We start from the raw sequence: 17,442 nt of genomic DNA, 5'->3' as shown, positions 1-17,442 counted from the left end.
CACGCTTACGCGGTGATTGGCTCACCGTGAGAAGGGGGACCCTAACCCCGCCCAACCAGCACGTGAATGTATACGGGCATGCGAGAAGACAAGTACTGTGCAGTCCGAGTCTCCTTCCCTTACTTTTGCAATGGCTCCTGCCGGTCTTTCTGCCAAGAAAACGAATACTCCTGTTTCACTTCGCAGCGTGCACGTGGAGGCAACAGTCCGTGGCTATACAGCTAGTGTCGCGTCTACTCTCGAGTATGACAATCAGGAAGAACATCCGATCGAGGCCGTATTCACTTTCCCATTAGATGCTTCGTCTGCGGTCGTCAGCTTTGCAGCCACTATACAAGACAGGAAGATCATTGGAGTAATACAAGAGAAGCAAACGGCTAGAGAAACGTACGATGACGCCATCACTAGTGGCCGGTCAGCATTTCTTATGGAATCAGAACGGAAAGACATTTTCACTATAGCTGTGGGAAACTTGCCACCAAATGAAAAGGCAGAAATAACTGTAGCTTTTGTAATGGAATTGCCTACCGAGCACGATGGGTAAGTTATCAATCTTTCTTGCTGAGAGTTTCTGCTGTTGACCTAGAGACAGCTACTATTTTAGATGCTGAAGTAAATGGTCATTTGTGCATCCCCTCTGGTGCATTCCTAACATACAGTATCGGCAATAAGTAACCTAACATTTTTATCGTATGCGTATCGTATCGTATCGTATCGTATCGTATCGTATCGTATCGTATTGCGTATCGTATCGTATCGCTGTCAGCTTACTTATTGCCGGTACTGTAGTGGAATGGTCAGAATACACAAATGTAGACACACTTGATGAGACTTGAGGTGCCATCACCTTGGCAGTTCCTTTTCCTGTTCAGATCATTGGTGCAGATAAACAAATCGACTTATGCATGAATCCTCTAATTACTCAAATTATTTATGAAATTGTGCATGAGCACATTGTAATTATTTGACTTGATTTTGCATGCAGGTCTGTGCTGTTTAATCTACCATCTGTGTTGAAGCCACGCTACAGCCCAGTGGAGGAATCCATGTCTGAAGAATCCAGTAATCCCACTGTTAGTGTCACCTACCTTCCAGCTCATGCTATTCCATACACATTTGATTTTGGCATGAACGTTCATGCTGATGTTGATAAAGTGGAGTCCACAACCCATAAACTAGATATTCATCAATCCACTGACAAAGAAGGATATCAGCTGACAACAGTCAAGTTAGCTGAAAACCATCACTTTGACAAAGATCTGGCGATAACAATTTCACCAAGCCAGCCTCACCGGCCTCATGCCATTGTAGAGCATGGTAGCAGAGATATGTCTGGTGTCCCATTCCTCATGAATCCAGCCATTACGCTGAATTACTTTCCCGACTTTTCTTCGGCTGAAACATTGTGTGAGCTTATCTTTGTCATTGACCGAAGTGGCAGTATGCGGGGAGAGTACATCGAGGCGGCTAAAAGCACACTCATACTGTTCCTCAAGAGTATCTCTGAAGGATGTCATTTTAATATTGTGGGTTTTGGTTCCAGTTACGAGTCATTATTTCAAGAGAGTGCTCCATATGACCAGAAACATCTCGACCAAGCATCTGCTCATACAGAGTCTATCCAGGCTGATATGGGTGGCACTAACCTACTTCCACCTCTTCAGGAAATCTTCAAGATGCCATCCATCAAGGGCCTTCCCAAGCAAGTGTTTGTGTTGACTGATGGAGCAGTTTCCGATACTACTAGTGTCATCAAACTAGTAAAGAAAAATTCTCACATTGCTAGGTGTTTTGCTGTGGGTATTGGATCGGGAGCCTCAACTGCTCTGGTGAAAGGCATAGCTGATGCTGGATGTGGATCCAGTGAATTTGTAAAATCAGGCGAGAAAATGCAACCAAAAGTCATTAGAATGCTGAAAAGGGCTCTTACTCCCTCTCTTTCTGACGTTCACATTGACTGGTCGCTTCCTCCTGGAATGGTGATTCAGGCTCCATCAAAGGTCTCTCCTGTGTTCAGTGGTGATCGTCTTATCATATATGGTCTGCTGTCAAATGTTACAGCTGCATCTCCACATGTGGAATATCATGCCACTTTGCGAGGTGTCATTAGTGGTGATCCATTCACATGGTCGGTTGCCTTTTCTTGTCACCCTGAAGCACGTGAAATGAATAAGACCATCCACCAACTGGCGGCAAAGTCCATCATCCATGACTTACAAGAGGACGAATTAGCAGTCGAGTCAGAGAAGATACTGAAGTCACTCTTGACTAAAGAAGGAATGAAGCCTCCAGATGCAAAGAAGGAATTATTAGTTCAGCTAAGTGTTGCTGCTAACGTGATATCACAAGAGACTGCATTTGTGGCTGTTGACGAAGGTAGAATGGAACCAATACAGGGGGGCTTGCAGTTGCAGCAAGTGCCGATAACGATGCACTCTATAGTTTTCGAACAAATACAAATGCATTGTAGGGATAGGGAATTGCCTGCATCTTCATCCCGACGTAAACGACGTAAACGTGGCTATTTACCAACATCATGTAGTTATTCACCAACACCTAAATATTCACCAACATCACCTAGCTATTCACCAACATCACCTAGTTATTCACCAACATCACCTAGTTATTCACCAACATCACCTACTTATTCAACAACAGCACATCATTTGCAGAATTTACGTGAACGACTAAGCCACAAGCCACAAGCCACTGCCCACTTATATATGCATGATGAAGGAGATCAGGATGAGTGGGAAAAATATGATTGTGGAGCAAGCACTCATTCTGCCAAGGTTGAAGATCCTACTGTATCTCCAAGTGTTTTCTTAGCAATGGTGTCTGAGCAAAGAGCATCTGGAGCATGGCAGTTGAATAGCACCATTGCAAAATTACTGAATAAGTCTGTTGCTGACATGGAGGCCATGTCACCATTTAACAAGTCACAGTCTGAGTCACTCTCGACCATCTGGGCAACGTGCATAGTAATAGCTTGGCTTGAGCTGAAGTGTGCTGATCTAAAAGATGAATGGGAGATATTGGCAAACAAGGCAAATGCATGGTTAAAGAAACAGTCATTCCCCCAGCTTTTCACCTTTGACAGTGTTCTTGATGTGGCAAGAAAGTTATTTTGATGTAGTTAAAGAGTGCAAGTGTCGCTGCCTCTGAAGTTTGATATGTTTCTGTGGTGATTTAGATTTGTAGTGTGGAATTGCTGCATTTTTTTAGATCAAACTGTCAAGCAGAGACATTACAATCGCTGCTATCAGTTGAAAATAGAGCTAATGCTATGCAGGTTGAGATCTATGAATATACTGGCAACAGTACAGAGTCCTAATTTCACAAGTATTTCGAATTTATAAATGAGCAGAATTGGCTACAATAAACTGCTTAATGTGTGATACGGAGAAAATTCATACAACCTAGGACTCGTCCCCAGTCATTCCTCCACACTAGGTTGCTACATGTCCTCAGACGTGCTACAACATTAGAATCATTTGAAACTACGACCATCCAGGTAGTGAAACATACTACAACAACTACACTCCAAACAACTATTCCAAACAACAAAACACAAAAAACCAATCTAAAGACATCATACTGGTTTTCTGGTGTCAGCTATGTATTGATGTACTTGTTTCATTCATAGAGCAGCCCGCCAACCAGCATGTAGCTCTCGTTTTAGCTTCTTTACTGTGACTTGCATGGTCTCTTCGCAAGCAAGATTGTGGTTCTCCTCCTAGTTTAGAAATAATCGAATTTAAGCAGCAACGCAACAGCAGCAAACAGTGACAATCTTATTATTATATGACTAACTGGATCTGTGTGATGGTCATACAGCTCTGTTGCATTCAACTTCATCCAAACAGGACGATAGTCAGGATAATGTTTAAAGTGAACCCACTCAGTGTATCGATACCTTCGAAAACAAGAGTTAAATATCTGAGCACGTGGTGCCAAGCACGTGCCAATCTACCTATCAGTTCGCATAGAATAACCCATGTGACTTTGGTGCCTTGGATATTGAGAGAACACTTTTGTCTTCCACTCAACATCCTTTGGGTTGGCAATGAGTGGCAGCAAGCTCACCCCTTCACGACAGACTTCGATGTCGGAAGAATCTTCAGGACACAAGTCCAGTGAAGGCAAACCAACCGCATCTACCAATGTTGGAAAAAGATCAACGAATTCTGTCAGTTTCTCTGTGGTGATGCCACCATCGGTTTTGCCAGGTATGTGAACCATCATGGGAGCATGAGTCGAGTCCTCGAAATTGGTGTGTTTTGTCCTTGAGATAAATAATGAATGAGATGATATTACTATAAATGCCTTGTGAGGCTAGAAATATAATTTTGCATTACCATTCTCCATGTTCTCCTAATTGCCTGTTAATTAAACAAAGCACGTAATTCAGTGACAAACTACTGAACAAAGGTTAAGCACACGCCTCACCAGCCATGATCACCCCAGAAGCTGATGATAGTGTTATTTGCCAAACCCAGCTTTTCCAGCTCTGTAATCACCTTGCCAATCATCGCGTCCACAAAACTGATTGCTGAGTAGTAAGCTCTACGAAGATCTTTCACCATTCTGTCTGGCAAAGTAGTATTGATGGCACCTGATGCATGAACATCTTTTACGTCAAAGTAGTTCCTTAGCTCACCATAGTCCGACCAAGCAATACTTGGCATGTCAGTGGGAGCATATGGGTTGTCTGGCAATTTAATATCATTCCGAGGATATAACCGAAAGTATTCCTCTGGGACAACAAACGGCAGGTGTGGCTTGTGAAATCCGACTGCAACAAAAAAGGGAACCTTTCCCGACAATGCACCTGGTGCAACCCGTTTAAGAACGTCAACAGCGTGAGTAGCTATTTCTGTATCTGGAAGAGGATGAGCTTGTTGAAGGCTGTGATTGGCTACCAACCAGCTATGTTGATGGCGCACTCTGTTTAACTTCCAGTAATTCATACGACTTGGTGAGTGCCAGTAAGGTTCAGACCACGAAATGGGATCATCATGATGGGATGCAGAGCCAGGCTAGACAAAACAGCTAGTCTAAACGTTAGCCAACACAAAATCTGGAGTCAAAAAAGCTTAGTGAACAAGCAACAACCACAAACTGAGACTACCAAGTTACAAGAAGGTAGGCCTCAGTTCTAAGCTTTCATTGTCATTAGTAAGGATAACCTTGGTATTGAAAATGTGTCAACTAAGTAACCTTTAATTAACCTGAGGTCCTTAGGGGTAACTTACAGTAACACCTGGAGGACAGCCAGATGTGGCACCAGGCAGGTCAATAGACTGATGTGGGTGGTTTTATCTACTAGGTCCTTAGTTATAGTAAACGGTCAGTGAGAAAACAATTATAGTCTACACATAACTGGCGTAGAACTAGTGATCAAGAAAACGTCTGGATAGCAGCCAAGGGTTTAGGACTATAGTGCTTCATCATTCTACTATAGTTTTCATATCAATCTCGGAAATGTACCAAAGTTTTTCAGTTTCATTAAACAATTCAAATCTCACAACTTGTACTTCAATTACCGTTTCTGAAAGTTCTAGCATGGTCCCAATACTCCATAACTGACCTCAGCCAAAAATTTAACATTAATTAATTAATTAACTTAGAAAAGTATCCCTTACGTGAAATACTTTTCCCATTCCAACAGTGTGGTAGCCTTGCTGCTTGAAGTATTGCGGTATAGTAGTAAAATTTCCGCCAACTTTCCTCCAATAGTCCTGCAAATTGTAGACATGCGTGGTGTCTGGTCGCCGCCCAGTTAGTAGCGAAGTCCTGCTCGGAGAACAGACGGCCTGTTGACAGTAGGCTCTCTTCAGAACTAAGCTTCTTGAAGCGAGGGCATCCAGACTGGGACTGTGAATTTTCGGATGTACCAGACTGGGGAAGTCAGCACCTAAATACGCGTTCAACTCCGGTCTCATGTCGTCCGCCACCAGAAACAGGACGTTCATTCTTCTTGCTCCTTGCGTTAGACAAACGATGTATACAAGTGATACGTAGAGATATACAACTAACCCAGGAGGCCTCGCCATCATTGTTTCACGGAACATGCGCGGACGTCCGGCACGTGACCTTTCAGTCAAGTGCGCTCCGCCGGTCTCTTGGACAAGAAAACAAACTCCTTCTTTTCAGCGTGCACGTAGAGGCAACAGTCTGTAGATATGTAGCTATGTCTACAGCCGGCGTCGTGCACGTGTCTATATGAGTAGCGTTAGATGGCGCTATGGACTTGTAGCGCGCGTACCCCAATTATGTAGTAAGCGCGCTACTACAGTAGAAATAGACCATTAACGCGCGTACAGTAGTATCTGACAAGAAGGCGGGAATTTCAGATTACAGTACGCGCGCTAGCAACTGTTCGCGCCAGGACTGTTTGACTGAGTGGGAGAGACTGCTTGAATACATTGAAGTGCTAGGTAGGCGTGGGAGTCCTTGCTGTACTACCACCAGACTGTAAATATACTTGAATCGAAATTTAGAGGACTGTGGAGACAGACTACGACAGGAAGAGTGAGCGTCATTCGCTGCAGAGGTCAACGACTACAGTCCGTAACAAAAAGCATTTACTGTGAGTGCCTTAGCTTCTGGGGTAGCTAACGTTTGCTACTATCAGGCTGAGCTACAGAAAATACTTTGATTTTATTAATTAATGTATTAATTAATTAAAATTGACTAGAATACCCATTTCATATACCAACAGTATTGCATAGAATTGCATATGTGCCAAATCATAATCAACTATTTAATGCTCTAAGAAGGATAACACAAAGACTAACTAAACAAACAGCGCAGAGAACACACAAGTCATGTCCAAACCATTGGAGAAATGTATTGCTACAGATTGTCTGACAAGTGTTCTTGCAACAGCTTCAAATGTACTGAGACAACATGACAGAGAACAGCTCAGATGGCTACTAAGCTGTGCTCTGTCAAGAGTCGAAAGTCTCCATAACCAATGCATTGAAATGTCTCCTCAAGTAGCCACTTGGTGCTCACATCAATTAAATATCCACTTCTTATCTCCTGCATTAGTCGTGTCACCAGCCTTTGTTGTAGACACGTTGACACGTGCAGATGAAATAAATTCCTGACAAAGTGTGGAAATCCAAGTTCCTGTTGATATCAGTTGGCCAAAGTGTCCCCTGGTTTCTTGTCATCCAACTCCAGGTTACAGTTTTACTTTCATCACATGCCATTGCCTGCAAGTACAAAAGATTCCTCAAATCAGATTATTGAAAACCAATAATTGTGTTACAAACACAAACTAAATCTGACTATAATTAATAAGTTCTTAGAGTGCTTATAATTAATTGCTTACAATTGTAACATTGCAGTTTGGACTTGATTAATAAAAATGTATAGAAATTGAGATGAACTGTAGTTACATAAAACCCATAATTAATTAACTCACTCCATATATTCTGTTGAGTCCAAACAAGCTGAACACAATTATTCCATTGTAGAAATAAGCCCAGGCATGTTTTCCTGCCAACGGCTCCACTGTGGACTCTCTTTCTCATCTGAAGAGTTGGGGAAGTGCCATGAAGAACACCACAGAAAGGCCACTGGACCTGGTATTCGTGAGGTACTAAGTCCCATAGGTATCCCCCAGTCTATTGACAGAAATGTGTTTCATGGGCACGTGGACAGGGCTATCAAATGCGTACATACGCATGCACATACACACACACATACACACACTACACACACACACACACACACACACACACACACACACACACACACACACACACACACACACTGAGACAGACAGACAGACAGACACGGACACAGACATAAACACAGACATAGACACAGACCACATACATGAGAGTGCATGCCACACGCCACACAAGCATGTCACCCAGAGGAAGGAATCTCATTCTCATCATAGGTTGCTGGTGATTCTGCAAATGAAGAGACAGTCCCAACTCATGAACTGCAGAAGTTAGACACGAGATGTTGTGAGTGCTCCAAAATATTCAAGACTAGACAAACATTGAACCGCCACCGTAGAAAGACACACAACGCAGAGTATGAGAAGGCTGTGTGGCACCACTGTTTCATTGAAGGCTGCAGTCAAAAGTTTATCCAAGTGAAATCTCTATCACAACACCTGGACTTTCATCACAAGATTGACATGGGTACTGTGTACTACATTTGTTCTTATCCACTCAGTCTAACTACTGCAATCATAACTTTTAATTAATAAGGTATTCAGGAACTAGAATTTTCTAGCATGAAGGAGTTTGAGTCCTGGAAGGAAGCGGAAGAGACAGCGACTTTCACCTACTTTAGAACTGAGAGAGGAGCAACAGCTCGTAAGACCCAGAAGGACAACACTGGGTCTGACAGCAGTGTGTGTGCAGCCAAAAACCCAGGTACACGTACATCTGTGGTGAACTTTTTATCAAGTGTAATCTGCACAATATCTATATCTGTGTATTTATCTATATCTATATTATATTTCTATAGCTATCTATAGGTATATGTATGAACTTCTTTTATTGTCATATATCCGCTACAGAATACAACAATAAGTGTCTTATAATGCAGGCGGAGTCTTTCCAGGATTGGCATCTCCTGTAACACCGATGATCCTGCTAAGACTAAAAGGAAACTAAAATGGGAAGAAATTACATTTCAAGCAACAAAAATAACAGTTAAACAAGACAAACACTTGAACTACTAGTTTTTTTCTGTTAATCCAGCAGCGATAGGAACTTCTGATAACTGCCTGAATGATGTTGTCAAAAAGGATGTCCATGTCTCGTTTGAACGGCTTGCACACTCGGGCCAGTGATCGTTTCGTTTCGGAGAAAATGAAACCTCTTGAACCAATAACTAGCTGTAGCAATTCTGTGTGATAAGAGGACTTGGCATCCTGCACAAGATCTTTATACCGTAGATGTTTTCTAGCTTTAGTATCTTCTGCCACCGGCTCAAACGGCACCGACAATTCAAGGAGCCAAGACTTTTTCAACTTGCAACTGTAAACGACTAGGTCTGGACACAATGTCGTAAGTGCTATTTCGTTCGGAAACTGATAGGGCAGAGAAGGCAGATTACAAAGAACTTGATAGTCCGAAGAGCTGTTAGACTTGATAAAGTCGTAAAGAAGTGCAAGAACATTGTCATGCCTCTCCTTGTAAAGACCCAGTTTCAACAATTCCGGGCAAGCGTTAAGGACATGACAAAGGGACTCCGGTTGTTGACAGAGGGAACACTGGTTGGACTCCGACTTCTTCCACAAACAGAGGTTCAGAGCAGTTGGAAGAGTCTCTTGGATAGCATTAAATGCCCACTTGAACAGGTTGTCAGGCAGATGCTTCACTGATATTGACCACTGAGCAGCCTCTAAATCTTCACACCTTGCAGTAGCACCCTGTACTGACAGTGACATAAATGACGAAAATGATTCTGACAATTAATCTCAGAAGTTTGTTTCTTGATGAATTTCAGACTATTTTTAAGAGAACCAGATGTAAGAGAGTGCTCTGCCAAGAAGGCGCCAGGCAAGAATCGAGAGGATGACTACTGTGCTTCGTCACTGATTTTTGTGAAAGCCAAAGTTCTTAGACAAATATCATCTGGCTTGGTAAATCGTAAAAGGCAAGAAGACTGGAGACTGGAAGAAAACAGAAGGTTGAGGAAGGTGAAATCCACCACGATTGGTGTCCAAGAACAAACGGGATACAGCGGCACAGTGAGCAAGTCCAACCCATTTCTTCAGATATCTCGTGACCACCGTATCAAGATGACTTCGAATCCAGGAAAGAGGCAGACTAGAAATGCTGAGTAACCAAGCTAGTCGAGGTAACACGGCCTTCTTGTAAAGTTGGCATTTGCTGAAGCGGGATCTATCTATCTATCTATCTATCTAATATGATTCTATCTATCTATCTATCTATCTATCTATCTCATGTATGTATGTATGTATGTACGTATGTATGTATGTATGTGATGTACATGTACAGTGTATTTATCTAGCTGAGAAGCAGTTTGTCTACTATGTCTGCTGCCGAAGCTACAAACCGACTGTGAGGGACAGTACAACATCAGAACAAAGAAGAGATACAAAAAACAAGCGAATGGAACGTCCCTGTCTTGCAAGGATGAATGTAAGCATTGAAACTGAAGGGACTGTGAAGGTGTGGTACGTTAGTGGCCATACTGGTCACAATCCAAGTCTAAAAGAGAGCCATTTTCTCCCTCTCCCGGCCTCGTGTAAGGACAAAATGATTCAGAAATTGACAATTGAGCGAGTTCTTGAAGGTAAGACAAACAATGTGTTTGTTGCTCTCTTTGATGCATCCTTGAAATGAATGTGTCAATTGTGTTGGTCTATTTTTATCTTGAATGCAGTTGTCTCCTTGATGCTTCTCACTTCCTGTAATGGTTTCCTTGCTTTACAAACAATTTAAATTGGGAACCAGGATTTTCAGTTCAAACTTACTAATTACAGGTAGGTAGTGTAGCTATTGTTGTTGACTGTGGTTGTTGGTATATAGACTTCAGGCAGGAGCTAGATAGCAGAGAGAACAGAGATGAATTTGACAATCTTGCTCGGCGAGATCACTTTGTTACAAGACAGGATGTACGAAACTGTCAGAGGAATTCAATCAACTTTGCCAAGTTTGGTCACACAAGTGATGCAGAGTCTGTCCAATCTCTTGTGCAGAAATTACAGCAGGAGAAATACAATCCAGTTCTTCTGTACAAGGAATGGGCATAAAAAATGACATTGTACCAGATCTCCCAGCAGAATCCTTCCTTTTGTGTATTCAAACAAAGCACCAGAAGGAATTGTTTCAGAAGTATGCCATGAACGTTCTGTGCATGGATTCGACACATGGCACAAACCATTATGACTTCAAGCTTTTCACAGTGATGGTTGCTGATCAGTTTGGGCAAGGTGCTCATTGCCAGTGATGCGTGGCTTTTGCACGGGATTGACTTAAACTTAAATAAACAACTAACATATTTCCCTATGCCATGTAGGAAGAACGGTTGGTTGGTGCATTTGTAGCAAAGAGGAAAAGCAATATGTGCAGCACTTTTTACAAGCCATCAAGGATGCTGCCCCAACTACAACTGTCAAAACAGTCATGACTGACGATGGTAAGAAAGAAAATAATTTACTGGCACCAATGCAAAATAAACATCTAGAAATCAAATGTTTACTGAACAATCATTCACATTCTAAAGTGGTACCATATCTTCTCACAAATGTGGATTGATTGATCAATTATCCACAGATAATACTGGATGGTTTGCAGCAAGACCTGTCTTTGGTGATATCATAAAGCACCTCCTCTGCCATTGGCACATTGATAGGTATGAATGTAAAGCAGGATGACCAGGAAGGGCAGTGGATCACACCGCATATTGTTTTCTCTCTTCAGATCACTTAAACAAAACATATTTTCCAAAGTGAAAACCAAGTCAGATCAAGTCAGCATTTATCAGTCACTGTACTTGTCGATGCACCATACAGACAAAGATATGTTCCATCAATATCTGGAGTCATTTGTTGATGCATGGATATACCCAAGGAACCATCATTCATCCAATATTTCAAACTTTCTATGCCAGTAGACCAGGTAAATACACGTATTTAGTATAGCGCTGCTGTGAACATAGTGCTCTGATCTTTATATGGTTTCAGAGAAATGGACCATGTCGTATTGAAATTTCAGTCATGCTGATACTGATACCAACATGTTCGTTGAAAGGTGTGTTTAGTTTGGAATTTCATGTATAGCCTGTTATGTCCAATCCTGGACCTGATAGCTACAAATATGATATAAATCTGTTGACAGCTTTCACAACAAGTTAAAACGAAATCCATCCTACCTGAGGGGAATGGCAAATCGAAGAGTGGACCAATTAATTACCACACTGCTGAAGATGGAGGCAGACCAGTTTATGGATGTCCAGAAAAAGGGATTGTGGCCTACCAGAGGTGCCACTCAAAAGAAACAGACAACATCACATCAGAACGGACTACTAATCCCTGATCATCACATTACAGAGGTACGTTGTATATTAAACTACTAAGTTAAGGTAACACATTAATTACCTATTGCATGAAAGAAATCCATGTGAGAAGTCTATGCATGCGATATATAAGAGCAGAGAGGATGAGATGTAGCAGCAATATTAATACCTATATGAAACTGGTTATTCCATGGTTATTCTATGTCATCACTAGGTACCTGACAGTGCCAACACATGGCAAGTACAGTCTCAAACAGAGTGAAAGAAGTTATTTCCATCTGTCCACATTCTACCTGTTCTGCTGTTTCCTGTGATGCACAAGAATGTCAACCACTTTGCTGCCACTGCTACCATTACACCTGCTTTGGATTTCAGACTGGTCATCTGTGTAAGCACATACACAAGATACGATCACACTTAAAAGCAATTCACAAAAGCAAAGAGACACAGCCAGTTGTAGAACATACTGAGAGTATGGTAATTGAGCAAACTGAAACAAAGGCTGCAGTAAACATTCCAGCAAAGCAATGGACACTCCAGGCAAGTCCAGTGGCATGTTCATTTCAAATCACACCCCATTTGTGTACATTCTATAATTCTCATGATGCTAAATTGTCTTAGATTGTGTGCACCTTGAAAGAATTGCATCCACTGCCAAGAACATTGCCATCCAAGCAGAAAGAAGAGCCATTGAAACACTGCATGTACCACAGGTACTGGCTTTGGTCAAGGAAGCGGAATTACTATCGAGACTGAAGCAAAACGGTACTGATGCTGCTGAGCTGAAAACAACACATCGAATACCACCAGGAAAGAAAGCCCAATAGCAGCAGTTCCACTTCAAGAGGCTAACCAGAAAAAGACAAAAACAAAAATCAAAAGGGATTCTAAGGTAACGACAAGTCTCAAGTTAGTCCAAAGGAGTCGTGATGCAGTCTGTTCTACATCAGAGCACCAGACAAGAATGAAGCAAAACGCGCCAAAGAAAGTCTGAAGAAACATAGTAATGAGGTACGATGCACTTTGGGTCTTGTCTGTGCTCTAGCAAAGTCCTATTACAACTTCTGACTAAGATTACACATAAGACCTTCACATACTATATGACATTGAGCTAGTTAGCTGCATAGAAAAGCAGGCCAGTCTTCATTGTTAGGAGACGATACTCCACTGAATCACCTTAGATGATTAATAGCTGCATCTGGCTGGGTACAGGCATACACGTTGGGACAGACTAGATACTGCATCCAGACATCACAATGGTGGGCCATGGAAGGCCGATGCATTCAAAGTTGCATTTCATGTAATTATTGGATTCAGCTCAAGGGACATTGCTAATTACAGCCCGTTATCAATTAATTAATGTACACAATGTGTCTATAAATAACTTACATAATTGCAGTTGTAATGCCATGTTTGGGGTACTTCATCTGTTTTAAATTGCAGAAGCACTGTTCATTGAAGCCAATTTTTATGGAGGCTGCTCATCACCACCGTTCAGCAGCTACACAAAGAGTTGATGGGGATCATGATCAGTCAAACAAAGAACTATCAAACAAACCAGAGCAGCCACTACAGCAGAGACAAGGGCAGCATGTGGGAGAACAGCAACGCGTGCCCACACAGGACTGCCAATTGAAGCAGTACCATCAGCCACAGTGTGCCATTAAGTCACAAAGGTTGTCAGCAAAGTCCAATTGCAATCCAGGAATTTTGCAAAGCAATGTTGGCTGGATTGACGATGGAATTATCAACTCAGCCCAGCGGATGCTGAAGCAGAGGTTTCCAGAAAAGAACGGTCTCCAGAACACCCTTTTGTCGCAGCAGCTGCAGTTTGTAGTGGCTAGGCAAAATTCAGTTCAAATTCATAACATTGGCAATCACTGGGTAACGACGTCAAGCGATGAACAAGGGAGTATACATTTGTATGACAGCTTGGTCAGATACAAGCTATCGAGTCACCTAGAACAGCAGATTGCATCAATCTACCGAAGCAATGAGAAGGAGATTACAGTTTCAATAAGAGCAATTCAGCAACAGAGAGGTGGCAATGATTATGGGCTATTTGCAATTGCTTTAGCCTACGATGTTGCTTCTGGCATTGATCCTGAGTATGTGACTTACATTCAATCTGACATGAGAAAACATCTGTTCTCATGCGTCAAGAAAGGCTATATAACACCATTTCCACATTATTTTCGAGGCCGCCGTGAAAGGTGTAAGCGTTCTGTAGCCTCTTTCGCTATTTATTGTGTTTGCAGGCAGCCAGACAGTTTTGGAAGGATGATCCAGTGCAACCGTTGTGATGAGTGGTTCCATTGCAAGTGTGTTTGTTTGAAACCACCTGGCAGAACATTTTACTGTCCAACATGTTCGAGTGAACAAGGTTGTTAGTTGACACAACTGACTTTGTACAACAAGCAGTAAACAGTTGCTAGTAAACTGTGGCACTTCATGTAAGGATGTTTTCAACTTTTTCCTTTTATGAGACTTGACCAATTATATTACTTCGTAGCAAGCAAAACAGTAGATTTGTTGCTTCAGGCTATCTGTTTATGTGTACTTTCAGCGTCAAGTATACAGATATACCTATACATGCATATAACAAATATTTATAAATAGCCACTTGCAACTTGCAACGCAACTAGACTTGAGCCAGTCTCTCCCCACCCCTGCCGTTCCCCGGATGTCTCGTCGGAGCGCGGACAAGACATCAAGGGGGAGGAACGGTAAGGGTGGGGAAGTAGGGGCGGGAAAAGGTAGGGGCAGGGGTGGGGAACGGTAGGGGCGGGAATGGTAGGGGCGGGAATGGTAGGGGCGGGGAACGGTAGGGGCGGGGAGAGACTGGCTCGAGTCTACAACACAACCACAGAGTACTCATGTCTTTTTAGGAGTAAATCTGTGAACGTTTTCCAGTAATCCAGTTTTTGTACATGTAAGGAGCATCCTTTGCATAGATGCAGTATGCTGTCAACCCTTGCAAGCATGCAGGCATTTCAGGGAACTCTATCAATTCAATCAGAGGGCCCTTGAAAAGTCAGTGGTTGGGGGCGGCAGCAACTCGATCATGCTGTCCATGAGGATCTGATGGATCACTAGGCAACCTATTTCAGTTAGCCTGCTTGCCATGGGACTACAGTACTGATTCGAAAAAAAAGGCTGATAAGCCACAAAGTAGGCCGGACTGGTTTCAAGGTTTCAAAGCAAGTAGTAAGTTGTATAAGTGATAGTAGCAGCCCAGGAGATGTGCATCATCCTGACTTCATGATGGGGCAACCGGGTTATTTTGACATATCCGTTCGAAACCCCTGCAGTTGTTAACTCATATACATATATATGTAACATTTACTTTTAAAATACATTTAAAACTACTCGTCCCTTGCCACAGTTAACAAATCCTAAAGATCACACTCAGTGTAATATTGCAAACTAGTGCATATATATATATATATATATATATATATATATATATATATATATATATATATAGAGAGAGAGAGAGAGAGAGAGAGAGAAAATATATGAATATATATATATTAGCCAGAGCAGTAAACCTAGATGCCAGAAGTATGCAGGTAACACAAAAACATACACTCATCTTGTTTTCAACCAAAAACACTCAAACAACCAAGAACACGTCATTCCAACGTAATTTAGCCATTCTAAATTATTAAAACTTACAAGTAGCTACAAAGACCACAGTTTTACGGGAAAAATTTACTTTAAGAAGTGATGTCTTCCTGGCTGTTCTTGATGGTACCAGTCTCGTCGTTTCAGTTAGCCATCACAACAAATCACTCCCACGTGTGCGCTGCTGTCTGGAAATGTAGCGTGCGTTGAAGTCATGCCCATGAAGTGCACGCTACAAGTCCACAGACCAAAAGTCCATGGCGACAGAAAGATCGACTCTGGCGCTATGGACTTGTAGCGCGCGCTACAAGTCCATAGAGCCATCTAACGTTATTGGTGTCTATACTGTATACTCTCAAGTATGGGCGTGTCTCCACTAGGGCTTAATTAACTTAGACATGTTTACAACCTGTTTAAGCTAAACATGTTTAACTTAATTAAGACAATCTAGCAGGAAAAACATCCCATTGCGGCGTGTTCACTTTCCTGTCTCCCTAGGCCATCAGCTTTTAGCGACTAACCAAGATAACGTTCAAGACACTTGATTTCTGAGGACTGGACTACTCTTGTAAACGGATCGACCTATACGCGTGAGGATATCCTAGGGAGGTACAGTAGTACTAAAATCTAAAGAAACCAGATGCTTCATTAGAAGTGGCCCATTAACTTCTTGGTAACAGACCCTCTTCCCAGAAATGTAGAAATGTAGTCTAATTTAATAATATGATGTTTCCTGGATATCCTGTCTGCATGATGTCTTTAGCTATATGCATGTCCTCTTGCATGCAGTAATTGTTACAGATTCTTGAATCTTGAGCTAGAGAATGGCTGGTTCTGGTACATGTACCAAGAGTCTAAACCCATCTCTAGATATTCAAAGTCTAGTTTTGGTACTCTGGAGGTCCCAGTTGAAAAGCAGTTGTGGTGTAGCTTAACCTAGACTAGCTCTCTAGCCAAGCGTGGTGTCTTGTCCTCAGTTAATTTGACCAAGTACTCTACACTGATAGTGCTATATGCTAGTATATATAGAACTTGTACACTACACATAACATAGTAGAGTCTGACTTTTAGCACTGTACCTTTGTATTAATTAATTCCTTGAACCTACTAAAAACACTGTCCATGCAAAGATAACTCATTTTGGCAGTAACTACTCGATCATGTGCAGTTTGCAGTTAGATAGAAATGAACACACACATATAGGCCTAAATCATTATTTCCAAGAAGCCAGTTAAAAAGGATTTGCACAAAATAGCAAAGCAACCCATTCCAGATGCAGAACTAAGTGTATTTGTAGCACTGTTGAATGGTTACAATACACAACTGAATGCACTTTTGATAAAAATTAATGAACGTGCCATCATCTTGGGGTCATTTTCGATGTTCCCCAGTGACTGCTCAGATAATACTTCTTGGCTAATTAAGTCTGTAAAGTACAACATGCATTCACCTCAATGTCCTATCTTCCTGTTCCCTTTATACCCTCTGATGAGTACTGGTGTAGTGTGTGTGTGTGTGTGTGTGTGTGTGTGTGTGTGTGTGTGTGTGTGTGTGTGTGTGTACAGAGATGTCAATCTGCCTAAAAATAATCTCTGATAACTCTGGCACTTAATGGAAAGCTGGAAATGTTGAAAGATGACAACAGTAGCTTATTCTGAATCATTTCCTGACTAACCAAACTGTGCTTTCGAATTACACTTAACTTATAATAACGTCTTGCTCTACTATCACCACAAATGCAAGAATGAAGGGTTTAGACACTCACCCGATAATCATACTACTTCACACTCA

At 41.9% G+C, this 17,442-nt stretch overlaps 4 protein-coding genes across 4 annotated transcripts; 2 read left to right on the top strand and 2 right to left on the bottom strand.

The window, feature by feature from the left end:
- Nucleotides 1–87: 87 nt before the first annotated feature.
- On the top strand, nucleotides 88–3,337 carry LOC134179748 (von Willebrand factor A domain-containing protein 5A-like). The gene is made up of 2 exons (XM_062646697.1): nucleotides 88–540; nucleotides 986–3,337. Exons 1-2 carry the CDS (start codon nucleotides 131–133, stop codon nucleotides 3,129–3,131), a joined length of 2,556 nt encoding a protein of 851 aa, XP_062502681.1. The 5' UTR covers nucleotides 88–130; the 3' UTR covers nucleotides 3,132–3,337.
- A 130-nt stretch (nucleotides 3,338–3,467) lies between these two features.
- Nucleotides 3,468–6,162, bottom strand: LOC134179749 (iduronate 2-sulfatase-like). Its single transcript, XM_062646699.1, has 6 exons — nucleotides 5,646–6,162; nucleotides 4,450–5,039; nucleotides 4,359–4,382; nucleotides 3,974–4,285; nucleotides 3,814–3,916; nucleotides 3,468–3,736 (listed from the first exon to the last, which is right to left on the bottom strand). The coding sequence occupies exons 1-6, from the start codon at nucleotides 6,072–6,074 to the stop codon at nucleotides 3,641–3,643; spliced, it is 1,554 nt and encodes a 517-aa protein (XP_062502683.1). The 5' UTR covers nucleotides 6,075–6,162; the 3' UTR covers nucleotides 3,468–3,640.
- Nucleotides 6,163–8,644: 2,482 nt separating this feature from the next.
- LOC134179413 (uncharacterized) lies at nucleotides 8,645–9,427 on the bottom strand. Its single transcript, XM_062646298.1, has one exon. It carries the CDS (start codon nucleotides 9,425–9,427, stop codon nucleotides 8,645–8,647), a length of 783 nt encoding a protein of 260 aa, XP_062502282.1.
- A 1,549-nt stretch (nucleotides 9,428–10,976) lies between these two features.
- Nucleotides 10,977–14,567, top strand: LOC134179412 (uncharacterized). Its single transcript, XM_062646296.1, has 6 exons — nucleotides 10,977–11,627; nucleotides 11,693–11,759; nucleotides 11,847–12,060; nucleotides 12,239–12,916; nucleotides 12,975–13,035; nucleotides 13,468–14,567. Exon 6 carries the CDS (start codon nucleotides 13,495–13,497, stop codon nucleotides 14,413–14,415), a length of 921 nt encoding a protein of 306 aa, XP_062502280.1. The 5' UTR covers nucleotides 10,977–11,627; nucleotides 11,693–11,759; nucleotides 11,847–12,060; nucleotides 12,239–12,916; nucleotides 12,975–13,035; nucleotides 13,468–13,494; the 3' UTR covers nucleotides 14,416–14,567.
- Nucleotides 14,568–17,442: the final 2,875 nt, after the last annotated feature.

This window comes from Corticium candelabrum, chromosome 5, assembly GCF_963422355.1.
Source record: "Corticium candelabrum chromosome 5, ooCorCand1.1, whole genome shotgun sequence".
Classification (NCBI taxonomy): Eukaryota; Metazoa; Porifera; class Homoscleromorpha; order Homosclerophorida; family Plakinidae; genus Corticium; species Corticium candelabrum.
The sequence above is the reverse complement of the archived record's forward strand: the minus strand, read 5'-3'. Positions and strand labels throughout refer to the sequence as shown.